General features: G+C 42.2%; 1 protein-coding gene across 1 annotated transcript; it reads right to left on the bottom strand.

The window, feature by feature from the left end:
• Positions 1–106: 106 nt before the first annotated feature.
• On the bottom strand, positions 107–14,060 carry ATP6V1E1 (ATPase H+ transporting V1 subunit E1). The gene is made up of 9 exons (XM_079993105.1): positions 13,901–14,060; positions 8,236–8,301; positions 7,409–7,518; positions 6,727–6,793; positions 4,825–4,914; positions 4,134–4,202; positions 3,094–3,188; positions 1,456–1,543; positions 107–718 (listed from the first exon to the last, which is right to left on the bottom strand). The coding sequence occupies exons 1-9, from the start codon at positions 13,931–13,933 to the stop codon at positions 656–658; spliced, it is 681 nt and encodes a 226-aa protein (XP_079849231.1). The 5' UTR covers positions 13,934–14,060; the 3' UTR covers positions 107–655.
• Between the last annotated feature and the right edge of the window lie 4,211 nt (positions 14,061–18,271).

The raw sequence follows: 18,271 nt of genomic DNA, 5'->3' as shown, positions 1-18,271 counted from the left end.
AACTACATGGAGGGAAGGTGTTGCTGTAAAGCTCAGTAACATGGTTGCTTGATGACCCCATATAGACTTATTCCTCTGGGGGCAGAAGCAAAGGAAAAACAACAAGTTTCACACACCTTTTTATTTTAATGATGCATAGGCTGTGCATGTGTACAAGTCAAGTGTGTGTATACATATATATATATATAATTTTTGAAACCACATATACAGAACAAGAATCTGGGGTTGACCAAATTAGCATAAGTTACAGTGGCCCTCAAAAGAAACATATGCCCCCTATTTAACGTAATATCAAACAGCTTTTAAATAAGGAAACCATGGATAAACAACACAGGTTGGCGATATGCTTTGAGGGAAGTAGTCAAAGCAGAGACCGACCCCCAAGGAATCTGTCTCAAGGGACCTAAACGTCTTAATTTCTGTTTTACATACCACTGTTCTGCGGACAGAGGTCTTCCAGCCTCTCTTCAAGTCAGGCTAAGCATAGCAGGTATGCATAAAAAAGAAGAAATATAACTTAACCAAAGAACATACACAGGGCAACACAATATAGCAGGGAGTATTACATTTTAAGAGGGGTGTTGGTTTATTAGGGATGCTCCAGCATTCCCTTCACTATGGCAGTGGAATAATTTCCACTGTTACTTGAAGAGATTTAGTCCATGAACTTCCTATTGCTGTTGGCACCAAAAAGTGCCGTTCGAATGTCTGGCATCATCTGTTGAAGGAAAAAAAAGAGAAGCAGTTACAATGTGTTTGGTGATGGCACAGAAGAACAGGGATGCAACATGAACCAAGCACCTTGTTCAATATTGCAGGCGCAGGCATCAGCCCTGAACTGGCAAGATAAAGGGCTGGAGGGACACATCACGCAAACTGTGCAAGACTGCACAATACCAAAGGAAGCAGTCCCTTCCCCATGATGCATGATCCTCTCCTTCAACAAAATGCTGGTGATGAGGACTGGCACCATCAAACTGAGTCTATGACCTCAGAGCAAGCACCTGTAGCCACTATGGGCTGCACTGGGACTGAAAAACTAAAAGGAAACATTCTGACCTTCGTTATTGGCCAGGGGGCCACTGGGACACTGTAGTCCCTGCCTTCCAGGTAGAACATGATGGCAAAGATGTGGCATCAATGAATGGCCAGAGAGAAAGAGCAGGGAGCTTGCTTCCCCTCTCACTGCCAGAAATCTTCAACTACCAGTTGCTCCAGGACTGCAGAAGTGAAGGGAGGCCCCCATGCATCAGCCAGGAGCTTACTGGCTGCTGAGTTGTGTGGGGCTTGGGACTACTGTAAGATGCCTTGAGGATCATTGGATTGAAAGATGGGATACACATCAAAATAATTAGTGGTGTGCAAATCATTTGCCAAGGATATTAAGATTGGAAGAAATCGGGAGTTCAAGGATGGTGGGCGGGAGAGAAAATGGAAGATTTTTCTCAGGCTTACTTGCTGGGCGATTAGATCCAGCCGGCTTTCCAGAGTATTGGAAACCTTGATTTTATTGTCACTGTTATAGATTTCAACACCTCCAGCTCTAGAAGACACAAACAAGATAAACAATGTCTGATTGAATGAAACAAAACCAACAAAACTACTGTTTTAAGTCATGTGCCAGAGGGATGAATCAGTGTCACCTACCCAACCCTTACATTTCAATGCAAGTGTAATTTATTCAATTCAACAACATGTGCCCCTACATAGTGTGTCTTCATAGTCTTTTTAAAATGTTAGGATCTTTCTCTGTACATGCTCGGGCAAGAATAGCCACTGTTTTTTTGAAACCACTGTGCAGAGACAAATCTGGAGAATAAGAGGATCATAATCTTTAATAAATTTTAGCATCGTCTAAGAGTAAACGCTTGATAGGTTTGGCTGTGTGTAATCAGGCAGTTCCAAGTCATCAACAGGACTGGCTAAAAAACTAATTGCTTTCTGCAAGATCCTCTGCTGACAGCAGTTCATTGCCTTTTCAGGCTATACATGACACAATACAATTACTGTGCGAAACGCACACACAAAATTCATTGCTATTTTTACTTAAAACAGGAAATGAAGCAAAATGTGTGCTGCGCCCTGATTACATTTTAGTGGAACACCAGTGGGCCAAATAAAATTGCTTTGGGAGGACGGATGTGGCCCATGAGTCACTAGCTCACTAATTGTGCTTGAGCATGGGTGTCCGTACCAAAGTTAAATCAGAGCATGGTAAATATTCCCCTCACAATTTTCACTTGTAAGGAAAAGTTTTAATGAATCTGCATGTTTTACAATGATCTTTGACAGTTGTAGCTAGGGGCATTTGGGTATTTGTTTGTAACAAAGCCTAGGTTCCTGATCATCTTGTGGAATAGCAAGATTAAGATATAGGACTTATTCTACAGTGTACATAAGATCATAGACTAACACGTTTACCTGAAAGTAAATCCCATAGAGAACAATGGGACTTCTGCATAAACATGCCCAAGGGGGGACTATTAAACAATTCCAGCCTTGGACCTAGAAGTAGTCCTCCCATCCTAATCTGTTGCTGCACTGTGAAGCTTTTGAATGAACTGGCTCTTCAGTTAGTCTGGTGTGACAGAACAAGATGGCATTTTAAAAACACAGTAATAAGGAAATATCAAATCCCATCCCTTTGGAGCTACAACTGGATGATCTGCTGTTTTCTGGGTGGGTGTGAAAGGTTTATGATACATTGGATATATTATCGAGCATGTGACAGTGCTAATTTCCATTATACAGTTGACCCTTGGGTTACATTACCTTCGGTAACGTAACTTTCGGTTGCGAACGCGGCAAACCCGGATGTGTATACTTCCGTGTTTCGCTGCGCGTGCATTGCAGAAGCGCTATATCGCACCACACACAGAAGCGGTGCCTTATGTTGCGGACTTTTCGGGGTACATAAGGACCCCCGGAACAAATTAAGTTTGTATCTGGAGGGTCCACAGTATACCGTTAGATGTTAGAAAGTTATAATATTTTTAACCCCTGCTCTCCACATGAAAGTTCTATGTATAACACTCTGCCTCTACCATGTTATGTAGTACCAATAACCCCTTTTCAGTTATGTATCTTTCTTACATGTCGTCAGGGAGAAATGATTCTTGGTCAATACGAATATCAACTTCTTTTTTAGTGGTAGCTTTGTAGACTGGGATGCTCTTCTGGACAGCAGCCTGAAAAAGGATTTATATGGACATATATGTTATATGTTCACAAAGGAAAATAATAATTTGCTCAATTCCATTTACAGTCCCAAAATAATACCACCACTTCATTAGCCTCTCAGGTTGCATAAGAATTCGTGCCCCTCACAGGTCATTGGTTAGGCTTGCCATACTTCAGGAAAATTCCTGTCATGTCCTGGTTTTCGGGTGTAAAAATGACATCGGGGGGAATTTTGCTGAGTTGGTAAAATATCAGGGAAAACCTGGATGTATGGCAAGGCAATTGAAAAAGCAGTGGCAACAGCTCCAAAAGATTAAAAGCTCAACAATTTTGATGGGTTTTTGAAAAGAGCTCAACAACTTTGTGGGTGTCATGAATTTTGAAATATGGCAAGCCTATCATTGGTAGAACACAAGCTCTGATTTGTCCCTTATGGGATTACATTCAGATTTCAATTGAAGAATTCATGTTGTTTTACTTCGAGTCTAGTGAATTGGAACTGAGCTAGATGGACCAAGGTGGTTTCATTCAGCACATGAAAGGCAGCTTTCCATGTGCAATTCAGGCACTTCCTTGAGGGTGTGTTATTCAGTTTGCAGATCAATGCAGATAAATTGCGTACATCTGTTGCTGACAAGGGCCCTGCACAAACTGGATGTGCATAGAGGGAGGGGTGACAGCTCAGTGGCAGAGCCACCAAAACCTAACAGCATTAGTATCTAAGTATTTTCAGCAGCAAGACCAAAGTGGTAGGGAAGGGAAAATAGTTATTTAGACCAGGAAAAATGTATGGGATAACACATCTACCTCATGCCACATCTCTGATCAAACTTGGGTTCTGTCCCCATCCCACTGCTACTTTAACTATACATTTTTTGTGTGGTTTTACATCAAGCAGCTTATCAGCCACCAGACACTACTTTATGACCATTTAGTAAAAAAACAAAACTTACCTTAACCAATTGAAGATCCTGTTTCCGGCATCGGACAGTCATTGAAGGCTCAAGTAACTGATAAAACCCCTTTTAAAAATAGAACAAGAGCTTAATGTGGCTTGCAAAATTTATACAATCCGAGTTGACTAATCCCTTAAGTTTAATGAACGCCTTTACAAACCCCAGGACAATTAAAACATATTTAATTTAAATTCACACAGTACTGGACTTAATTAGCCTAATGCGGAAGGTTTGCCGAAAAGGAATACAAAACATGGGTTGGGTAGGCCTCTCTGGGTAACAGCTTCCAGACTTGAAGGCCCAAAATGTAAAAAGTTCTGCTTTAGAAGTTTAACATTCTGAATGGAGAAATGGAGGTGGTCTTTGTCTGCTGAACTTAAGGGATACAAGCACATTTAGGGAGACAAGTGGCAAAGGTAGAAATTTTAGCGAAAATAAGAACTTGACCATTTCATGTCGCATTGGAGTTAGTAGATTACATACTATATACTACTATATACATGTTGGAGTGCTGTCTCAAGCTTAGAGAAACCAGAGGTAGGGAATTTAACTGGGAAACATCCTAAGAAATACAAAGGAGAGTTGATAGTGTGGATTTAAGAGGTCTATATCCACAACTAAAAGGAGACCATAAAGATGCAAGTTATTTTACAGGGAGGTGTCTGTAGGAAGCATGGAATATGTTTACCTGTAGAACTAATCCATCCAACAGACTCTGGTACCTGCCAGTATCCTTTACTACTTTAGCCAGTCTCTGCTTGGCATCATTCAGCAAATCCTACGACGAGAGAAAAATGCGGATAGAAAAGATCACACCATGTACTTCAGTCAAACACTAAACCTCAGGCAGACTCCCTCTGCCCCAACCCCAGTTCCCAATGCACAGGCTCAGTTAAGGCATTTAATTGTAATTGACACACCCTCAGCTTTAAGAACGCAAGCAACAAATAGCCTTTCCAGAGACAATCCTTTAAACATAATCTGGTGGAAAAATTAAGTCTTAATACTACTGTGAACATTTAAGTTGTAACAGGGGCATTTTATATAGTCACTAGTGAAATGACCATTATGATTCATAGAAAGACTAAAGGACTGTGCAACCATTGGTCCAACACGCATATGCAGAAACCTGACAGAGACCAGGCCACACTGCCATGGGTGGAGGAAAAGTAATTCCGCACAAAAATCTTGTCCCCAAGTATAGTGATTTATTTCTCCCCTATAAGTGAGCAGCAACCACATATATAGAAGCAAGCAAAAGGGGTCATTTGAGGACACCATTGGTGGGGGGTCTAGGTCTGCACCTAATAATACCAGCATTTTGAATAAGGCTCCCTTCCATTGTAATATATTCCAGACTGCAGTCAATTTACTTTATTCTACAGAACCAAGCCCCATTCTGGGTTCTGTTATTCAGTCATACTACAGTTCAACACTGTATTATAGTTTTTCATTTTGGACTGAATTCCTGAAATTTCCTTCCAACCCTTATCTAGTACAAGTATAAAGTTATGATATAAAGAGGAAGTTGGAGTGTTTCATGCATCACAAGCATGTGACTGAGCTGTTTGACTTGATTGTGAAACAATTCATGTTTCTTAGCCTTTTTCCTTCAGCCTTCTCTACAACAAGTACAGCAAGTGTTAGCACATCCTGCCAGAATCAATTCTTATATCAGAGTCAAACTGCAAAAGGGACAACTTTCTCTCTAAAAACTGATAGAGTATTCTGAGTTGTTAAGGGAAACAGGAATTAAACAATGACATTTCTACTGCAGTAAGCTCTGTTTATGGAGTATCATTATACCACTCTCCCCTAACAGTGGAGTGAGCAAAAGGCATTTTGTGGTGACACACACATTAACTGTAGCCCTCCAGCTCATTTTTAATTTAATCCAATGTATTTCTAACCCAAATAACCAGCAGAAAGAAGGGGAATGTTTTGTAACTATGTTTTATACTGTCATGCCTGTTAAAAGCAGAATTAGGCATGAAGGCAATGCTGGAAGTGTTCCTTATTAAACATCAAACAAAATCAGAATCCAGCAAAAACGATACTAATGCATCAGGAGAAAATATGGAAACTTTCCCCTGACATGCTAATTTTCTGTATTCAGGAAGTTGCTCTGTACAGAGGACCATTAACTCACATAAGCCCCCACCTGAAGAAGTGCAACCTTAAGAACTAGAACAGGCTCACCCATTCTAACATTTTAGGAGGAATTCCTCCCCATTAACATGCCACTGAATACGATTACTTTCTCTTTCCCCACACTGTTGTATTGTGCAAGAGTTAAATGCTAGCTGGAGGGCGGGGGGAGCAATGAACAGGCTGAAAGCAGAGAATAAGCAGGATGCATCCTTTACTTCTTATTTATTCTCCAGTATAGCAGAAAGTAAGATCAGTATTACCTTCCATTTATAGTATATATGGACCTACAACAACATACAAGTTTCAAACCCAAGTATTTTCTACATCAAATAGGCCCCCAAGTGTGAAACCTGAAAGTTTTGTTTTTTTAAGACACCAGTTGTGAGTCAGACAAATGGCAAGAATCCTCATTCTTTTATAAAGGGAAGTATGTACTTACAGCAATCAGATCATCCCTTGCTTTGAGAACCTTCAGTCTTGCCTGATTCATCAGGTTGGACATCTGACTGCAAGTCAGATGGAAAAACAGAACTGAGTGCCATAAGCTTCAGACAGTCTAACCAGCAGTCATTTATTACACACTCCCCTCAGCATACCCCATATTGGATCCAGACAGGCCCAAAGTAAAGCTCTTTGTAAACACCCTTTCCCCAACTCTCATAATGTCAGTCCACTTCTGGAATCTCTTTAACCCACCACCAAGACTTACTCAGATGATCACACACAAATCTCTGCTTAAACAGCAATATGCAGCTATTTATCTGAGATCACTTTATATGGAGTGACATTGTTTCTTACATTAAAGACCACTACTTACTGCATTTTTATTACAATTTACCAGTGAGCAGGACCATGACTGCAATTCATTTTGATGGGACACAAGTGGATGCAGAAATTAAGGTGGCTGGAACAGAGGTACTTTTCATCATCACATCATACTCTTCCTTCAGGATTTTATTTATTTATTTAAGGAGGGGAGAACTTATTCAGGGTCTCATTGCTTCCCTCAGGAAATGACATGTTGTCTGTGGAATTACCTCTCCTCTAGTTCCGGTTGAACTGCATACCATGTTGGCTACTTGCAACCAAGAATAAGTTAAGGGTCACAGCAGACTACTTACATTTTCTTCTGCTGTTCAATTTGTTTTTCTTTCTTTTCATAGTATTCCATTATTTTCAGTCTCTGTGTCTGAACAAGACGACCTTTCTCAATGTTGAATTCTTCTTCAGCCTGTTAGGAAGAATAAGACTCCATCTGGGATATATGCTGCTTTTTCTACTAAAATAGGGTGTTTTGCAAAACACTGCAAAATCCAATTACCGTATTTTTCCATGCATAAGCCTAGGTCCCCCCCCAAAAAAACAATAATGTCCAAAATTTGGGGGTGTCTTTTACATGGATAGATCTCCCCCTATTTTCTTAAATCAGAGTCCCCCAAAATACATGGGGGCGTCTTGGAAAAATCTATTGCTCTCATAGCTAATGAATGTCTTCATTGGCAACTGAAACTTCATTTGGTCCCAGCATCCTACACTTCCGTTCCCTTTTAAAACTTTTACTAAATTCTAACTACTAGAGTATGTATACATGAAAACTGATTTCTGTATTCAAGACTACTAAACTAGAGAGGAATGTTAGGCTGCAATCCTATGCACACTTACCTGGGAGGAAGCACCACTGAATTCAATGGGATTTACATCCAAGTACAGATGCACAGATCATGCTTTTATGTTCACTTTAGACACCAACCATAACCCCTCACCTTCTTTGTTGGTGATACAGTGTTAAAAAGATTTGTGCATCCACACATAGGGCTCATTGAGACATTTCAGGAGGAGGACTGGCAAACATTCAGTTTGCCACAAATGAGCTTTTAGTTATCTAAAGAAGCCAACATCTTTTATGGAAGTTCCACATGCAGGAATGATACAGATACTTTTTGTTTACCTTAGCATCTATTTCTTCTGCCTTCTCGTTGGCTTCCTGTTCAATGAAAGCCATCATGTGCTTGATCTGTAACAGAAAGGAGAGTTATATTTTCCATGAAAGCCTGCAGGAACATTTCTGCTTTTCAACACCCAGGATTTCTCACAACCTATGTGTTACAAGTGGGTTTTTTTGCTACCAAGACTGAAAAATGAGCTTCCAAATATTCAAGCTCGTTTTTTAAAAAAATTGTTTACCAATTCTTAGTTTCAGTTAACAGAACATACCCACAAACGGAATACAGAGCTTAACAGTTGTTTGGGAAAGAAAGAAAAATATCAGCTGATAGTTGTGATCTTAAATGTTCCAGTGTAGGTCGTCAAATGAAGGACTTCATGTTTCAATGAAGGGTGAATACCACGTTCAACTGTCCTAACATAGTCAATAAAAGGATACCATGTAGTATAGAAGGTGTGAGTCCTCCCCCCCCCCAATTGATGCCACTTTTTTGAGACTTAATAAAATTAACCACAATACATCCAAACTCTGCTGGCGGCAATGAAATTTCCTTGGTTCTCTAATATACATGTGGTGGTTTTTGCCCACAAATTATTCCCTTTTGGGGGAAAATCTTTCAAATAATCAGATGAGAGGACAGCCACTACAACCCAAACAAAAACTAGCCCTTTAACTTATTTTACTCCTCATATTAAGAATACAATTAATAAAAATATAATCCTTCATTTATTAACTGCATCTAGATTAGTGATAGCAAAGAAATAGACAACTTTAAATGCAAATCTTTTTGAAGCTTGGATTTTGTAAGTACATTATGGGACATTGTGCTCATGGACAAATATTCAAACCCTTATGAAGTTAAACACATTCAAAATACAAATGGTGTAGGGACATGGGACGGGTACCCCTGTGCAAATGTTATAAAAGATGATTATGATGATAAAGCTGTATATGATTAGATGCCTTCAATCTCTATTTATCTCAGTGCAGCTCTCTGCTGGATGATTTGTGGTCAATGTGTGCAGATCACAAGTGCCTATCCGGGTCAGCCCAATGGCCCATCTGGTCCAGCATCCTGTTCTCACAGTCGCAAGCCAGATGTTCACTGAAAGCCTGAGAGCCAGTGTAGTGTAGTGTAGTGGTTAGAGTGCTGGACGAGAACTTGAGAAATGGGGGTTTAAATACCCACTTGGTCATAAGGCTCATTGGGTGACCTTGGACCAGTCACTGACTTTCATCCTAAATCCTAACTTACCTCACAGGGTTGTTGTGAGGATAAAACTGGGAGAAGGATAATTGTGTGTGTGCTACCTTGAGCTCCATGGATGAAAGGCTGCACATACCTGTAACAAACAAACTAGGACCAGAGAGCAACAGCACTCTGTCCACCCACAATTCACAGTAACGGCTATGCACTGCCTGACAATGAAGGCGGAACACAGCCACGGTAAAGGTAAAGGGACCCCTGACCATTAGGTCCAGTTATGGCCGACTCTGGGGTTGCAGCGCTCATCTTGCTTTATTGGCCGAGGGAGCCGGCATAAAGCTTCCGGGTCATGTGGCCAGCATGACTAAGCCGCTTCTAGCGAACCAGAGCAGCGCACGGAAATGTTGTTTACCTTCCTGCCGGAGCGCTACCTATTTATTTGCTTGCACTTTGATGTGCTTTCAAACTGCTAGGTTGGCAGGAGTAGGGACCGAGCAACGGGAGCTCACCCCATCGTGGGCATTTGAACCGCTGACCTTCTGATCGGCAAGCCCTAGGCTCAGTGGTTTAACCCACAGCACCACCCGCGTCCTTTATTAATTGCCACAATTAATAGCTTTATCCTCCATGGATCTGTTTATCCTCTTTTAAAGCCATTCAAGTTGGTGGCATCACGGCCTCTTGTGGGACTGAGTTCCATAGTTTATGCGCTGGGCAAAGAAGTGCTTTATTTTTTCTTCCCTCAGTCTTCCAACATTCAGCTTCATTGGCTGGCTCAGAGCTCTAGTATTATGAAGACTTCATAATATCACTCTACTTCCAAGGGACCAGAGGATTTCTACTTCAAGATGTTAAGCAGTTTTACCAAATGTGTAGGATAATATGCAATCTTCATCCTAGGTGTGCAATGCCAGGCAAGAGACCTTAGCTCAGTGGCAGAGCATATAATTTGTAAACAGCATTAGAAACTGAGATATGAAAGCTTGGAGCTAAATGGCACCTTAAACCTAGGTTATGGGTGCAATAATGGAAATTCTAGGCGTGCTTTTTTTATAAGAGTACAAAGCTGAAAAGGAATGAGCTGCAGCTAAAATACTGTGTTCATTTTTCTCATGGTCTAGTCCTTCCCCTGCCCACCCCACTAATATTCATAAGAGAGTCCCTTCTCCAGTCTTCGGAGAGTAGCTGGAAGTGGGGAGGCAGAAAAAGGTCCTCCTTTCCTTCCATACTGCAGTTTTAATCTGAAATCTTTGGCACAGTACTGCACCCAGAGCTCAGAAACTGTTTGTGCTAATGAACTTCCATGTCACAAAATGTGCATAGAACAATGGGAGTTTTGAACACTGTTTGTAAACTTCTGTATGTCTGCAGTGCTGATACAATGACCACTGAGCTATGGTCCTTTTCCTGGCATTGGAGAAGTCCCGATATCCAACATCTCTGGCTGGAAGATCAGGTGATGGGAAAGCTCTCTTCCTGAGATACTGGAGAACTGGTATCTGGGCTCAAACAAAAAATTGACCTGCTCCCAAAGTAAACCTCTTAATAACAGTAAGAAGCATACAGTGGTCACTTATGTGAAGAAAGGCTCAGCTCATGGATGTTAAACACTAAGTAAAACTTATGTACTCTGCCTGTCAGCTGTGAAGGGACAATGTTTTACCAGCACTGGCTGGATCTATGCAGAGTTCAGCACAATATTCCATCCCAAACCTAGCCCAGGGCAGTTCTACTAGGAAGGACACTATTTACAGTCAACAGGACAAGCTCTAAAGGACAGCCAAATCACATGCACTGTATATCAAAAAATTCCATTGTGCAAATGTTCCTTCAGGAAAATGACTATTTTAACTGAGTGTTGTTGCTATTTTCATATTCATATATATATATATATATATATATATATATATATATATATATCCCGAAGATCAATATTATTAATTTTCTGCAGAAGCCCTCAAAGTGGTATTTGGTATTAAAAAAGCCACAGTGAACCAATTAGAGTTAAATGTTACAAATCCCAAACTTCCACATGCTCCAAAGGTTCAGTTGCTGGGACCAGAACTTCCTATTTTCATCAGTTAATGTGAATCTTAATAATGGGCTTTTCCAGTTTCCAGTTTCATAGTCTGAAGATGAAACATTCCTCTGCCCTCTTACAAAAGAGTTCCAAAATATATCCTCTGTTTACAATCAAACCATTATGTTGGGATAAAACATGTCTTACTGATAGGCATCTAGTCCAGAAGTAAGCAGTATAAGCAGAGAATTTATGTCTTTGTGGTCAATGGCTGAGCAGTCACACTTCAAAGCAAGCTTGTCTTTTAAAGAAATGTTTTTATCCTGTTTTTAGTGCCCCTTGGTATACAAGTGCAAGTAACAAGTAGCAGTGGCACCATATTACGGCTTGTGAGCATCCAAGGTCTATCATTAATGCCGCAAGAACCCTTGGCTACAAATTGGTTCTAGCTGGACTCTCTCAAAGCCCATTTAAAAAATAGCTAAAATACAAATATTTGTCTTTCCTTTATTGTGTCTAATTCAATAGTAAGACACTTTAGCTTCCTGTCTAAATCCATTTATATCCAACTTTTCCACCCAATAGTCACCCTCCCCTCAAACTCAGCCAATTTTTACTTTACAAATGATTTTGCAACCCCACATTGAGCATCTTCTACTACACAGCAAATCCTCACTCATTTCTAACCTATCCATGAACAAACCATTAATCTTACACTGGTAATAACACTATGTATTGATAGTTGTGAATATGGAAAAAAAGGAAGATAGGAATGGGTACAAACATTTGGGTACAAATGTTTGCTGTTTGTGAACAGCAAACATTTTCCATCTATCTACTGCTTGAGATATACTTAGTCATTTTTACTGCAAACACTTCAGTTCAAGGACACATACTCAAGGACAAGGTAGGACATGATGCTGCTATAACCATAACCATGGTAATAAAAAGTAGCTTTCCGCACCTTCTCAGTACATCTCAAAAACCTCAAAATGTGTGCAACAGTGTGTTCCTGTTTGGGCACAAAGAACTGGGGAGGGGATAACTTCTCACGTTTATTCATTGAGAACACGACCATGTAATCTTGCATATGAGGTGGTGAACATTTCTAATGTAACAAGCTTTTCTTCTTACCTCATGCCCCCCTCAACAAAAAATACACACATGAATTTCAGCTTCAAGGTTAAATCCCATTGCAGCACAGTAGTAACCATATTTACTTGGAAGTCCCAAATTCAACAGGTATTCTGCCCAACCTCATGCAAATTTACTTGAGAAGAAACCCCAATGAACTAAGTGGGACTTTACTGCCAAGTAAATGTACAAAAGGACTTTCCTGCTCTGGTCACTTACTGCCAGGGGTACTGGATTATAAAGTGGATCTCTTCCCCTTTTTATAGCACATTAAATAATTTCCTGTGCACATAAATAACACGGCAGATATTCAAAAAGGTGTTTAGGAGGATGTTTCATTGAACACAGTGAAGCTTGCTTCTGAAAAAACCTCACAAGGATTGTGTTGAAAGTGTCATGCATGTACACTTCTACAGCTTCAGCCTATGCATGTTGATTCAGAAGAAAGTCAAGGTGGACTGAGCCCAGTGGGATTTAGGAGCAGGGTAGGGTTTACACCAAAACTGAGCATACATAGGACGAAGCCATACAGTTATTGTTTTATTGATTACCGTTGTATACCACCTTCTCCTCCAAGAAGCTCAAGGTGGAACACCTGACTCTCTCCTCCTAATTTTGTCCTTTTGACATCCCCAGGAGGGTAGGTTAGGCCGTGACCAGCTTCATACCTGAGTGAGGATTTGAACCCAGGTCACAGGCCAAGCACACTACACCACACTGGCTCGCTATTAAACCTTTGGGGGTTTTTTGAAGAAAAAAAAATCAAGCAACCCGTTACCCTTAAAAATCACAGAATTGTAGAGTTGGAAGGGACCTCGCAGGTCACCGAGTCCAACACCCCTGCAATGCAGGAATCTCAACGAGGTCATACATGACAGAGGGCCATCCGACCTCTGCTTAAAAACCTCCAAGGAAAGCGCGTCCAACCAGTGTTTCACTGCCTAAGATACAGCTCTTAGAAGGGCGGTATCCAAAGAACGCTTAACCATAAGGAAACAAGATGCAATTATTTGAGAACAGAAAAGCAAAGCAAAACCCAGGTCCTTAACACATTCTCTCAACCCATCCACAAAGCAGCTCTTCAGACTCTCAGGGTGCAAAGTGTATTTCAGGATGCAAAAGGTATTTCCCTGGAAGGCCCCCGCCCCCAATCATTTCAACCGCTGAATTCCCTTTTCCACAGCTTAGAGAAAAGGACGCGCGTCACATGACAGCCCGGCCAAGGGGGCTCAGGGCCGCGAGGGAAGGGAGAGGCCGGATGGGGTTGATAAGGAGGGTCTCTCCTCAGGGCCCTCCACCCACAGTACCTGCTTCTTAACGTCGTCATCGCTGAGCGCCATTGTGAGAGCGAGCGGAGGAAAAAGCAGACAATACAGGCAAGGCAAGTCGTCCGTTCGGGCCGAGCTCCTTGGAAGGCTGTAAGGGAATGGGATCAAATCCGGTTCGGGTCACTCAGCAGCTGACGCAAGTCTCCGCCCACCCTTCCTTCGTCACCGTGTCCCCGCCCCTTACCCCTGGCAATGCGCCAATGGGGAGGCAGGGTCCGTCCCGACGCTGCCAGGTGCGCCCGCGCTTGCGTGATGACGTTTCGCATCCCGGCTCTGAAGGCACGGCTATCGCAGCGATAAATAAAAGAATATAGATTGCCCCTCCTCAGCCTTAGTGTAAAGAACTTCCGGGCTCGCGTTGAGCAAAGAGTTCCCCAAATCGCCACCTAAGGAACCGCCCGGAGAAATTTGTAGAGCAACCCCGACATGTTCCTGCGTTTATGGTTAGGAAGGCCTCCTCAAAATGAAAGGTGTCAGGAAAGGGAGTAGCTCTTTGTCATTCTAACTTTTCTGTTTCATTTCGAGGTGTTTTTTTTTTTAATTATTATTTTAAAATAGTAGTGCCAACGCAAGCTTCATGTTCCATATCTCAAATGAGTTTTCTGCTTGGACTTCTCAAATAGTGCTCTCATTGGGTTTCTAACTTTCGTGCAACTATTAGAAACTGAGTACTAGTAACCAACTTCATCGTTTACTGCAAGGGTTTTTTTCGGGTGAGTGGGTGAGGATCTGTAGCAGAGTACGGATTGCAGTAAGCCTGCAGTGTAGTTCCATGTTATATACTTAAAACAGCTGTGATATTTATTACTTATTCAGTATATTGTTGTTGTTGTTGTTGTTAATAATAATACTTTGCCTTTTTCCCTGAAAGGGACTCAAGGCGGTTTTTGGATAAAAATAAGAACAGTTAGGAAAAAAATAATCATTAAACAATAAACAATAAACACCAATAGAAATAAACACTATAGTTATAGGTTTGTGGTACCAGTGTTTGTGGGTGCAAGTCGCCCATAATTCTTAAATTCAGTAAAGTTTTAATTCATCGTGGTTTGACTAAACTGTGCCAAACAGACTGATGTTGGTCTAGCCATTAACCCATTAGGAGACAAAACAAAAAAATTCCTTCCAGTAGCACCTTAAAGACCAACTAAGTCAGTTCTTGGTATGAGCTTTCGTGTGCATGCACACTTCTTCAGATACACTGTGTATCTGAAGAAGTGTGCATGCACACGAAAGCTCATACCAAGAACTGACTTAGTTGGTCTTTAAGGTGCTACTGGAAGGATTTTTTTTGTTTTGACTATGGCAGACCATCACGGCTACCTATCTGTAACTGGAACCATTAGGAGACAGTTAGCAGAGACAAAAGGCCAGCGGTTCAGGAGGGAAGGGCAGAATTGTAGTGGGCAAAGAGGTAAGTCACTTTTGCAGGGTGGGGTGAGGTGTGGAGTAGAGCAGGAGGAAGTTAATCTGTTATATGCTGCAGAGAGGGGTCAGAAATAATGTCTGGGGTCTCTTGGAATCTGAGGCTGCAGCAATGAGAGGAACAGGACCCTCTTGGGATGTGATTCTTTCCATCTAGACTCAGGTTGTTTGCAGCACTGAAGTGACTCTGGATTGCAAGCGTGAGCAGTGCATATGAATAAACCATATATCATAAAAAACATCACTGTCTCTGCTGTGCCTCATTTCTGGAGGGAACACAAACTCTGGGTAAGTGCTTGGACTCCTGGAATCTTGCACTGCTGTGGAAACTGGGGTGGAGTGTAACAATAAAAAATAAATTAAACTATACAAGTAATTACAATAAAAACATTACAACATCAACTCTTTAATTAAAAGCAGTCAGTCCTCCCAAAGAAGCCCAGGGCAGCAGTTGAGGGCAGGGATGAGTCTGACAGGGCTTACAAGTAGGGTGGAACTCTGTTCATGGGTCTCTGAATTATTTGCAGTAGACCAGCAAATGTTTCTAATTCCTAAATGTTTCAGCAACAGCAAGAGCTTACTCCTTAATTAGGCTGTTGAAAGAAAACTAGGAGTAGATTTTCAAGTGAAGCAATTCAGATTGCAGTTCTGGTTTGGAAAACATATTCCTAAGTTGAGCATGTAACTTTAACCTTTAAAGCCCTATACGACCTAGGACCCTCGTACCTACGGGAACGACTCTCCTGGTATGTCCCACAGAGGACCTTATGGTCTGCAAAGAAAAACATCTTGGAGGTCCTGGGCCACAGAGAGGTTAGGCTGGCCTCAACCAGAGCCAGGGCTTTTTCAGCTGGGGCTCCGATATGGTGGAACGCTCTGTCACAAGAGACTAGGGCCTTACGGGACTTGACATCTTTCCGCAGGGCCTGCAAGACAGAGCTGTTCCACCAGGCCTTTGGCCAAGGCACAGTCTGACCCCCTCCTTTGGTAATCCTCACAGAACTCTAGCCCAATGGTTGCCATTAATTTGCTTTTGAATTGATTTTATAATGAATTGATTTTAGAATGCTGTATTATTTTACTGTTGTTAGCCGCTCGGAGCCCGGCTTCAGCTGGGGAGGGCGGGATATAAATAAATTATTCTTATTCTTATTCTTATTATTATTTGCAAATCCAGTTCCTAAGTTCTATGTCTGCTCCCTGAAACACTATTACAGGCTGGAGGTTAGGCTAGAAATGGGAATAGGGGTTGGGTCAGTCAATGTCTGTCGCCCCCTTCTCCTTGTGACCTCCATCTTTCCCAACATCAGGGTCTTCTCCAGGGAGTCTTCTCTTCTCATGAGGTGGCCAAAGTACTGGAGCCTCAGCTTCACAATCTGTCCTTCCAGTGAGCACTCAGGGCTGATTTCCTTCAAACCTCTCCATTCTGAAGGAAATCAGCCCTGAGTGCTCACTGGAAGGACAGATTGTGAAGCTGAGGCTCCAGTACTTTGGCCACCTCATGAGAAGAGAAGACTCCCTGGAGAAGACCCTGATGTTGGGAAAGATGGAGGGCACAAGGAGAAGGGGGCGACAGAGGACGAGATGGTTGGATAGTGTTTTCGAGGTTACCAGCATGAGTCTGACCAAGCTGCGGGGGGCAGTGGAGGACAGGAGTGCCTGGCGTTCTCTGGTCCATGGGGTCACGAAGAGTCGGACACGACTAAACGACTAAACAACAACAACAGTCAATGTGTCTTTTTCTTTGTCACAGCAGCTCAAGCTGTAATGTGAAACTGGCAGTGTCTACGAGCCTAATCGGATTAAGTCTGCTATCTCCGCCTACACACACTACATTTTAAGACTGAGTGGATGTAGACTTTGTAGCTTCAGCAACAAGGTAGCTCTCCCAAACCCTATTGCTCAGCCTCCATCCAAATGAAGACTTATGCAAAATTCAGAAGCTTGCTTGCTGTTTTGTGACGTTTTGAGTGGTCCTAACAAAAGTAATGTCTGACCATGGATCTTGGCTGTTTTCTTATGGATCAGTATGGCCTCCTTTACTTGTTGAAATAACTAGTTATTATTCTGTTACTGATTAGAAACTAATGCTGAGAGATAAGTGCAAGGCCTCTCTGTCAATTTCAGAATGTGTGGACCTATTATTAATTAAAAAGTAATTAGTTCAATATTCGGTTAGCAACCATCAACAGTGTAGGCACAAAGACAAGTAAACAATGAGGCCCGAAGGGAATTAAACACAAAGAAAACAGGCTGGGCCAAATTATGCTAAAGCTTAGGTAAAGGTAAAGGGACCCCTGACCATTAGGTCCAGTTGCGGATGACTCTGGGGTTGTGGTGCTCATCTCTCTTTACTGGCCGAGGGAGCCGGCATAGAGCTTCCAGGTCATTGTGCCAGCATGACTAAGCCGCTTCTGGCGAACCGGAGCAGCGCACAGAAATGCCGTTTACCTTCCCACCGGAGTGGTACCTATTTATGTACTTGCACTGGTGTGCTTTTGAACTGCTAGGTTGGCAGGAGCAGGGACCAAACAACACGGGGATTCAAACTGCCGACCTGATCGGCAAGCCCTAGGCTCTGTGGTTTAACCCACAGCGCCACCGCCTCAGCCACTATTTGCACCTGGCTCCAGCAGGTGGACTTGAGGGGTGGGCGGTTTCTATTGAAGTAGATCCTATAAGCATGAAATCAGCTCGTTTCTGCCAGTGAAAATCGTATACTGTATTGAGTTTGCTACAGTTCGCTTTGTGAGCGGAAGTCCAGGCTGTGTACCGCTCTACCCTTTTTCCTATCTCAAAGGCCTCGGCGACCGCACAGGTGACCGAGCTGGGAGCGAACGAGCACGCACAGGCGTCGTTCCGTCGCGATGGCGTCACGACGCCCGCAGCGTTTGAGGCAGGCCTCCGACAGCCGCCCCCTTTTTT

This window comes from Podarcis cretensis, assembly GCF_951804945.1.
Source record: "Podarcis cretensis genome assembly, chromosome: 10".
Taxonomy (NCBI): domain Eukaryota; kingdom Metazoa; phylum Chordata; class Lepidosauria; order Squamata; family Lacertidae; genus Podarcis; species Podarcis cretensis.
The sequence above is the reverse complement of the archived record's forward strand: the minus strand, read 5'-3'. Positions and strand labels throughout refer to the sequence as shown.